The 9,923-nt window shown below is 50.9% G+C and overlaps 1 protein-coding gene across 1 annotated transcript; it reads left to right on the forward strand.

Moving 5' to 3' along the window:
* The first annotated feature begins 1,366 nt into the window (after positions 1 to 1,366).
* Positions 1,367 to 5,988, forward strand: RPL19 (ribosomal protein L19). Its single transcript, XM_045836557.1, has 6 exons — positions 1,367 to 1,466; positions 2,529 to 2,635; positions 3,887 to 4,009; positions 4,807 to 4,927; positions 5,313 to 5,423; positions 5,784 to 5,988. The coding sequence occupies exons 1-6, from the start codon at positions 1,462 to 1,464 to the stop codon at positions 5,905 to 5,907; spliced, it is 591 nt and encodes a 196-aa protein (XP_045692513.1). The 5' UTR covers positions 1,367 to 1,461; the 3' UTR covers positions 5,908 to 5,988.
* Positions 5,989 to 9,923: the final 3,935 nt, after the last annotated feature.

Genomic DNA, 9,923 nt, shown 5'->3' on the forward strand with positions numbered 1-9,923 from the left:
CTGAATTGTTTCTCTGAAGCCCATTAGCATTGCTCCTGAGCAGATCCAATCCTGAGCAGGGTTCCCATCTGCCCCTTGGGCACAACGGATCCTGGCTTGACAGAGAAGACAGGGGTTTTGCAGTCAGGAAGACCTGGATTTTCAATTTCTGTTACCTCACTTAGCTGTAAGAATGACATTACTTGTATGTAAGGAAATGGCATACATTTTACTCCCCTTTCTTTCTTTTTGAGCTGAGCTCTGTTTAGTGTCCAGGAAAAAACAGAGATTTGGTGATAAGCTGGAGCCAGAACTCAGATCTAGGTTTCTTGGGCCCCAGAACATGCTCCTTGGGTTTTTGCATTGGGTACTCCAGACCAGGAGGAGAGAACTAGGGGTTGTGAGGTCAGAATTTTTTTTCAACTTCACAGCTATGCATCCACTCAGCCAATACACTATTTCTCAAGTGGTTCTTACTATGTTCTAAGCCAGCAATTTTCAACTGGTGTGCCCAAGAATGTTTAAGATATACAATAGCTGACTATTTAGTCAGGGCACTGACCTCTTCTCCGATTGTCCAAAAATGACAACAGCCAATGTAACAATAGCCATCTGGTGTGAATGAATCAAAATTATACCTATTTTTTGTCAGATCAGCAAAAAATATATTTTTTGGTGTGCTGTTGAATTTTTATAATTAGTTTATGTACCATGAGATAAGAAAAGGTTAAGAATTGCTATACTAAACTCTAACCCTGCTGTAGTGAACCCAACGAAGGCGGTTTCCACCAAGGAGCTTGTTGTTTTAACGCCTTCCTTTGCAAGTCGCAAACATTAACTCATGTGATTTTCACAACTGGATCACGGAAATACTGGGATTAGATACACTTTCCAGAGGAGAACATTGAGGAATTAAGAGATGAAGAACCTCGGGTGCAAAAACAAGCTAATGTGTCCGGTGACCTATTCTGCATTACAGGGGCTCGCAGTCAACGGAGAGAACGAATAAGAGGTGGTTCTTGTTTGACATCAGCCCTATTATTCTTTCGCCTCATTCAGTATTTCTTTCCCTTGCTAATAAAACACCCTTCCAAAAGACATACGACGCGCAAGGACAGGGCCACTCTAATAAACCAGCCCTACCCTATCCCGCCTGCGCAATGCAGCTGACTTCCGGCTTCCATTGCCCACGTGACCCGGCACCCTTACTGCGCTTGCCTGATAGGAAGTTAGACTGTACCACTTTGCCTTAGCAAAGGGGTATATTTTCTATGTTTTTTAGTTTAAAACGATTCTCGATCTTAGGTTTCTAATATTTCGGTCTCTGCACAAGATGGAAGTAAATTTTAGAGTGGCGGAAGATGAAAGGACGAGAAGGGAATATGGATGAAAGCAGAGCGGGGTATGGGCTCTCCCCTTTACAGATAATGGGAGGAGCCTGAGCAAAGGGAGTTCTTTCCTTTCGCCGCTGCGGCAGCAGCCATGAGGTGAGGACTGGCGGGTCTGCGGCCTGGGTTCATCCGGGCTGCGGGTGGATGGCGAGGCTCAGTACCGTGGCCCCGGGTGGGAGAGATGAGGCGGAGGCAGCCCTGAGGCGGCCGGTCCCAGAACTTGGGGTAGGCCACAGCACACTAGGCCCCGGCCTCCGCCTCGAGAGGACAGAGTTGGGGAACCGTTCCGAGAACTTTAGGCCGCGGGAAATGTGGGCCCCGCGCCGCACACGTGTCCCGGGAGACCCACTGGGGCAGAGGAAGGGTAGCGGCGCTGACTAGGCTTAGGCCGCGCACCTGGATCCGAGCCGATCTCTGCCGAGGGCGAGGCGAGCCGTAGCACCCCAGGAGACCGCTCGTAAGAAAACTGTAATGCCAGCCCTGGTCGGGTGGCTCACTTGGTGGAAGCATCATCCCCTGCGATTTCGGCCTGCTGTGCCTAGGGAGGCAGCCCATGCCCCGCTCCGCTTTCACCCGTATTCCCCTCTTGTCCTTTAATCTTCCGCCACCTTAAAATTTACTTCCATCCTGTGTAGAGACCCGAAATAGTAAGGCCAAAGTTTGGCCTCTCACATCCATGTTTCTCTTTCCTTCCTCTCTCTCCAAAATCAATAAAAATATCCACGGTTGAGGATTTAAAAAAGAAAACTCTAAGGCTACGTGAAATTACCTTATTACTGTGATAAGACGGGGGAAAAAAACGAGCCTAGGAAGCAAAAGACTGAACCAGCGCAAATAGGGTCTACTGGTCTCGGGATTTTGTTAAACACTTGTTTTTAGACTAAAGACCAAAACAGGCAGAAGCTGCCACATTTTCCAGAGGAGAGAGACCTCAGTATAGGAAAGAGTCTTGACCTGGAGGTGTGGTGGTGTGGATGGCAACAGTCTCCATGGAGGGGGACGTGTTGGCCCTGAACACTAAGTGCACGCTCACACCTACTTTCCCGTATGTGATTTTTCACAACATTGTCAGACTTGGAGGGGCAGGTCTTCCTGGGGATGCTCATTTTTGCGCCGGTGTGGCTTCTAGAGCCTGATCGTATTTTCTGTTTGTCACAGTATGCTCAGGCTTCAGAAGAGGCTCGCCTCCAGCGTCCTCCGCTGTGGCAAAAAGAAGGTCTGGTTGGACCCCAATGAGACCAATGAAATCGCCAATGCCAACTCCCGTGAGTTCCTGGGTTCTTCAAAAGACGAAAGATGAGAATTGGTTCTTAATAAACTTAGGAAAGCTCGTTGGGCGGTGCGAGGCGGGGGTGGGGGTTGTAAAATGGGAACATTACAGAAAGAATGGGGATGCCAGAGGCTTTATTCCTGCCATTTGCCAAGGATGGAAGTTAATGGAACCACGGGATAGAAGTTAATGGAACCACCTGGTGTTCTATTAAGGAGTATTCCTAGAGTGGATGTTTTGTTTGGTGGCTGTGTGAAGGATTTCTGAAGAGATGGTACAGGGATGGGAAGTAGAGGTGGCCAAGGAGATTATGAGGTAGGAAGGCCTGGGGCCTCAGACCTTAGAGCCTGTTGGCATATTCGGGGCAAACAGATGTCAATCCTACGGAACGCATCAGCATGCTCGCAGTGCTTCCATATGATGTTATGGAGAAAAAAGGATTCAGTGACATTTGTTGAAGATGCTAAGGCAGATTTTACTTGGGATCATTGCAGTAGGTACAGGGACCACTGAAAATGGGATTTTACAGTAGCGTAGAGAGGGCTCAGATCTGGTGGTAGTGTGGGCAAGTAAGAATTTGTAGCTGTGGCATATGGCGCAGGGGGTCAGTAGGTGGAAAGTTAGGAAGAGGAAACAGGTAAGCGGAACTCTGGCTGAATGAACCTAACAGCATTCTTGCTGAAGACAGGCCAGGGTGATTGGGCATCATGTGGGAAATGGTGATGGGTGTGGAACCTGATTGGACGTCAAGGGCAGGGGCTACTGCTTAAACTGACCGAAGCAGAGTTCTTGCTAAAACTGGAATATGCAAGGAAGTGCACAGATGGGCCTGGGAGAAGGTTCAGGAACCTGGCAGAAGTTTGGTTAAGCGAAGACTCTCGGTATCAGGGAAGTTCTTGACCAGCTTGAGTTTTGCCATTGTGATGTGAACTCAAAAAACCCTAATCTTGTAGACCAGTAGCTACTAAATAAAACAGACGGGATCTGAAGGACTAGGCTGTTTCTTTGCATGAGATTGCTTACACATCCTAAGTGTATATTTTGAGGATTCTATTAAACACCTAAAAATAGAGGGATTTTTTTTTTCCCCATGAGAAACAGATTTGTTATTTCCAACCGTTTTTGAGACCACTGGGCGGGGGGTGTGAGCTGAATCTGTGGCCTCTCCTAGTGAAACTCTAGGCTGTGACCGGTGTTCTTGGGGACAGGCCCCACCTGACTGACCAGGTGCATCACGTTTTTCCAGGTCAGCAGATTCGGAAGCTGATCAAGGATGGGCTGATCATCCGGAAGCCTGTGACAGTCCATTCCCGGGCTCGATGCCGGAAAAACACCTTGGCCCGCAGGAAGGGCAGGCATATGGGCATAGGTGAGTGTATTCTTCTTCCTCTGAGGCTTAAGAAATAATAGATGCTTAAATCTAAACTGACGTATATTCAGGATCTTCTTCCCATTATGTCTGATCTTGAGCCCTTTTCTTACTCTGATATTTGATGTATTTTCTTTTCTGTGCGCAAGTCAAAAAGTTGGCATTACTGTCAAAATTGGAAGTACTGGTAGACAGAAGTCACACTGGGCACCTACACTATGCCAGGGATTCTACTGGGTACTTTAAAAATGTTGTCTAGCCCTGGCTGGTGTGGCTCAGTGGATTGAGTGCTGGCCTGCAAACCAAAGGGTTGATGGTTCGATTCCCAGTCAGGGCACGTGCCTGGGTTGCATGCCTGATCTCCAGTTGGCGGCATGGGAGAGGCAGGCACACATTGATGTTTCCCCCCCCCCCCCCATTCTCCCTCTCCCTCTCTCTAAAAATAAATAAAATCTTAAAAGGAATGTTGTCCAGTAAATCCTCAAACTACTTTCTGAGATCAGGATGATTTAGGGAGATGAAGCCCCTTCCAGCTTACCGTAGTGCCTTGGTGCACGCCCTCGTGAACCCACGTTCTGTGAGAAGTGAAGGGGAAAGAATGGCCTTGTTTGTGCTTCCTTAAAAATTGACTAAAATGGACATGGTGTCACTTAAAATGAGATAAAGCGCTTGGCACCTGACCCAGTGAATTACAGAGTGTTTCAGAGGCTGGTCGCTATCATGAGCAATCAGCTGGCTCTGATAACTCACTTGAGAACTGAGTGCACTAGAGTGGACCTAACTCGTGCTCCCTGTAGGTAAGCGGAAGGGTACTGCCAACGCTCGAATGCCTGAGAAAGTGACCTGGATGAGGAGGATGAGAATCCTTCGCCGGCTACTCAGGAGATACCGTGAATCTAAGAAGATTGACCGCCACATGTAAGCACGCGTGCACACACACCCCGCCCAGCCGCCAGGACCCATCTGTTGCTTTGATGGTTGCTCTTGGCATAAACACAGTGGTCTCATTGGCCTTGGGGAAGGAGCCATGTATGTTAAGTAGGCTTAGAAAATTCTTGCATTTTGTCTTGCTTTTGGCGCTCCCCGCCACCCCCATACATCATCAAGGTAGTTGAAGAATTGATTTTACCTGCCAGGCAAGCTCTTCTGTTTGGAAACTGCACAGAAAGTGTTGGTTTGGGGGAAAATAGTTCATCAGCAATAAAAGAGAGGAAAGGACCCCTACATGCTCCAGGGACCTGGTCTGGAGGGGCCAGCCTCTGGTCCCATCCCAGCTAGAACCTCTGCTCCGTATGCCCTGCAGGTACCACAGCCTGTACCTGAAAGTGAAGGGGAACGTGTTCAAGAACAAGCGGATTCTCATGGAACACATCCACAAGCTGAAGGCAGACAAGGCTCGCAAGAAGCTTCTGGCGTAAGTTTCTTCAGCGCTTGGCCCCTGTGTCACGCGGGCAGGTCCTTTGCACATTTTTACAAGGATTCTCTTGAGACATTTCAAACGTGCTAATGCTCCGTCTTGACTGAGAGGCAGTCTGTTAGAGACACGTGTTCCTCTGTCCTGTGCACATCCCCACACCACCTACCGTTGTGGTCGGGGTTGGGGCTGTGGGTTAGTTGAACTCAGAGCTCTTGGTAGCTGAGGCAGCTCCTGTCTCGGGCTGACTGCACTCGGGGAGAGAGAGGGCCGGGGAGAGAGAGGGCCGGGTGTGCCTGTCCGTCTCCCAGCAGCTCATCTGTCCTCCGACTGACCCCTCTTTTCCCTTCTGTTCCCCAGTGACCAGGCTGAGGCCCGCAGGTCTAAGACCAAGGAAGCTCGCAAGCGCCGGGAAGAGCGGCTCCAGGCCAAGAAGGAGGAAATCATCAAAACTCTGTCCAAGGAGGAAGAGACCAAGAAATAGAGCTCCACCTGTCTTACCTGTACATAGTGGCCTTGGCAGTTACATGGATCAGCCATCGAATAAAATAGCCTCACCTGCCTACTTCTCTGTTTCTTCCACAGTTTCTGGCTGTCGGTGGGCCTTGACTAGTTTGAGGGCCAGAGCTGACTGCACTGGGGTGCAGGCCCTCTCCGGGGTGTCTGTTTCATTTCTTCCTTCTCTCCTGATGTCTGGTCGGGCCCATGACGACTCCATCCGTGAAAGGGGGGGTTTTTGTTCATTTGTTAATCTTGTCTCAGTGGTGTGTGGGATTTGCTTTGTAGGGGGAGAGGGAGTGGCCTGTACCCAAGCCTCTAGAACTGGGCTTTAGAACAGCTTTTACATGAGCGGCCCCTTGGAAGTGATCTCAGATGTTGGTTGGGAATCATAGTTGTGATATCAGTTGTCACGTATTAAAACAACAGAAAATGGAATTCTTACACTTACCAACTGGGCACTGAGGTCCAGGGTTGAAATCGACTGCCCTAGAACTTGAGGGCAGTGGGACCTTCCATTACCGCTAGTCCGGGAATTACGACACCTGGACTTCAACTGCTGACCACCACCTAAGCTACCTGTGAACAGTGTTACTGGGGTGTAACTGATGGTGTCATTCTGAGCGTCCCAAGTTCTAAACTGTTTTCCTTCCTGTCCTTCAGATTGGTTTGGTTGGTTTATACCCATTACATACAATAGAAAGGAAAAGGCTTTTCTCAGAAACTGGAAAAAAGGCACATGACATAAAAAAGCTTATCAGCCATTGTGACTGGCTGACTGAAGTTGTAACCCCCTTTACAAGTAGGAAGGTTTTTATTTTGCAACTATTACTGGTAATTACCAGGTTTACAATAAAATATCTTCTGTGAGCCAAGTACTTTGATTCCAAATTCACAACGTTGGTTTTGCAGAAAAAGTGTGATGTTGGATTCGCATCCAACTTGAACTAATGCAGCCTTGGGGCAGGAAAAGTCGATTCAAGATATTTGGGAGATAGAATAGGATTTTGGAGACGAAGTGGAGCTTGGTCCCCAGGCCTTGACCTGCGGGGTATTGTGTGGGAAATGACGGCAGTGAGGAGGCGGTTGAGGTGGAGGGCAGAACTAGCAGAGCAATTTGAGGGCCAGATGTCCAGGTGGGAGGGGTCAGCCAGCCAGTTACATACAGAAACGTCAACCTGGGTGGGATCTCAGACGGAAGTTTGCACAGAATGGGCCACCTCTACACTGGACACAGCCAGGACTTAGGTACCCCTCCTAGTGACCTCCCTGCCCTCCACCCTCTCCTGAGGGATTCTCATTTTGGGGGGAGCAACACAAAGCCAAACAGCCTTCAGGGGGTGTGCCTGGCAGATGTTCTCATCTGTGTGTGGGGGAAACAGCTAAAGTGGTCTTGAGGGCAGCAGACCCTTCCCCACCTCTGCCTCAATTGTCCTTGTCCAGTCTGGACATGGTGGGGAGGTGAGAAATGTCCAGAAAAGACCGTCCACGTGCATCAGTCTGGGACACGGGCACTGATTTGTGGGTTCCCTGTTGTCACAGGTCTTGCTCTAATCCTTGGCCGTCCCAAGTAGGGAAGCTGTGGTCTGGAAGGGGAAGGGCCTTGGCCAAGCTCTCAGCTTGGAGAATGGGACATCTTCCCAGCCATGGACCAGAGGAGGAAGGGCACCAGGGGCTACTCCACCTCCCCCCGCTTTAGGCGGTGAAGGGACACTGGAAAGAACAAGGTGCAGCACAGAAGCCGGTTCCACCCTGGACCAGGAGATGGCGCTGTTCTCTCACAGGTTGCTGCAGAAAACTGACTTTGATTTTGAGGGGATATTGCAGGTGGGGCGAGGGAAGGGTCATGGGTTGTGGGAGTGTATCTCTTGGGAAGCTTTGGATTTAGTTACTTCTTTCTGAAGCTCACCCCAGACCTTGAAGTTACCTCTTTCCACCATGGCCCTCCAACCCCTTCCCAGGGCAGTGCAGAGGAAGGCCCCCCCACCGCCCCTCCCTCCATCCAGCAAAGAGACTGTCTAAACTGGATCTCTTCCAAGTCCTGGAAACTTGTGAAATTCTTTTTCTTTTAGTTCTTTTTTAGAGAGAGGAGAAAGAGAGGCAGAGAAACATTGATGTGGGAGAGAAACATCCATCAGTTACCTCTTGCATGTGCCCCAACTGGGGACCGAACCTACAACCTAGGCATGTGCCCTGACCGGGAATCAAACCGCAAGCTTTTGCTTTGCTAGACAATGCCCAACCAATTGAGCCACACCAGTCAGGGCAAAACTGTGAAATTATGATGAAAAGATATGTCCATTCTCTCAAGAGCGTACAACTGGTTCCATTATGTAGTTTTGCATACCCTTTAAAGGGGTTACTTGTCCATCTGGGCCTCAGTTTCCCCATGTAAGACTGGCTGAGCAAGTCCAACTTCATGTCTGGAGGAGGACACTGAGGCCCAGGGAGGCCAACGACTCCAGAACCTCAGCACTGCGTGAACGTGTGAACACGAGCACTCACCTCTGACGCCTCCAGATGCGGGTGGGTGTGGCTCAGGGTGGGTTGCAGCAGTGGGGCTGCACACAGCAGCTGCTGCACAGCCACGAGCTGGAAAAGGAATACAGGATCCCTGAGCCCCTTCCCTGTGCTCTCTGTGACACTAAGAGAGGGACCACCTAGGCTGGCTCCTGGCAAACTCCGGGAGGGCTCAGGCTGTGACTCCCTCCTCCCCCACCTCTGGTACCCATCTCTCTGCCCTTTTATGCTCCCTGTATCTGGCTCCCAGACTTGCCCTTTTTTGCATCTCTCCTAGATCCAGGTTACCTTTATCCCCAACAGTTAAACTCATGCTGAGGTGGGAGGATGGAGGGCGCATGTGGGTCAGACAACAGCACCCGATGGTGCGTTGGCACCACCAGCAGGTTCCTGGGCATCCTCTGCCTCAGGCCAATGGTGGTGCTGATCCAGCCCCACCCCTGAGTGGGCACAGAGGCGGGCAGAGGCTCTAGTGGGGGCACCAGCTGTTCCCAGCTCTCAGGCTGTGAGCAGGCTGTCAGTGGTTCAACCACCCGAAAAAGCTGTTGTGCTCAGCAGTGCAGCAAATGGGCTGGGAAGGGGGTGGGTTCCAGGCCAGCTGCTGGCTGGTGGCAGACGCAAGTGGGGTGTGCAGAAGGCTTCGCTGAAAGGCTCTCACTGTCTCTATTGGGGTGGGGGCTTGATCCCCGGAGCCCCTGGCCCAGCATCTCAGGGTGTCTCCATTTCCATCTTGCTGGTTTAAGTCACTGGAAGACCCAGGGTTCAGTGGGCGAAGAGCTGCCAGAGATATACCTGAACCTGGATGGACCATTACTTTGCTGGGTGACCTTGGGCAAGTTACTTGTCCATCTGGGCCTCAGTTTCCCCATGTATAAAAGGGGCAAGGTTGGACAGGATAATCTCTATGATCTTGAGTAAGCCAGCTGTTATCTCTGGGCCTCAGTTTCTCTACCTGTGAAAAGGGACACCACCACTTTCCTCACTGGGTCATTGAGAAGACTGAATAAAATGAAATTCCTGTGTTGGTTCTGGGACACAGTAGTGCCTGTATATGTGAGTTCCCCCCTTTCTAAGCTTCTGGACCAGATCTGTGATCCCTCTTTTCACCATCAGTCCCCTGTCCTAGGAAGGGGGTCATCCTCCTCCTTCTCCCCCACCAGCTCTAAGGCCTTCCTTGGGCGAAGGGCCCAAAGAAAGCTCAGGGCCTGGTCCCACCTGGCCTACCTTGCTCTGGGCGTGGGGGCTGGAAAGCAGAACCCGGTGAGTGCCTATCCGGAGGAGAGGTCCCGCCCACTGCATTATCGCAGCACCGCGTTGTCCCGGCACCCCCACGGCCCGCCTCCTGCTCCCTCGAGACTCCCCTCCGCCTATAAATAGCACAGGACGTGCTCCCAGTGACGCTGACGCGAGCTGGGCGGGTGGAGGGGAGGAAGGCAGCTTTGCCCGGAGCAGGTGGGCGGCGAGCACCACTGCGGGAGGGGC

The sequence above is a fragment of the Phyllostomus hastatus genome, unplaced genomic scaffold (assembly GCF_019186645.2).
Source record: "Phyllostomus hastatus isolate PE091 unplaced genomic scaffold, TTU_PhHast_1.1 phas_contig_210, whole genome shotgun sequence".
In the NCBI taxonomy this organism is placed as follows: Eukaryota; Metazoa; Chordata; class Mammalia; order Chiroptera; family Phyllostomidae; genus Phyllostomus; species Phyllostomus hastatus.

Excerpts from the sequence above, each read along its gene's own strand:
- RPL19 (XM_045836557.1), top strand. Across the intron at positions 4,010-4,806 it reads GGGCAGGCATATGGGCATAG|GTAAGCGGAAGGGTACTGCC; the intron begins GTGAGTGTATTC and ends TGCTCCCTGTAG. Across the intron at positions 5,424-5,783 it reads GCTCGCAAGAAGCTTCTGGC|TGACCAGGCTGAGGCCCGCA; the intron begins GTAAGTTTCTTC and ends TCTGTTCCCCAG.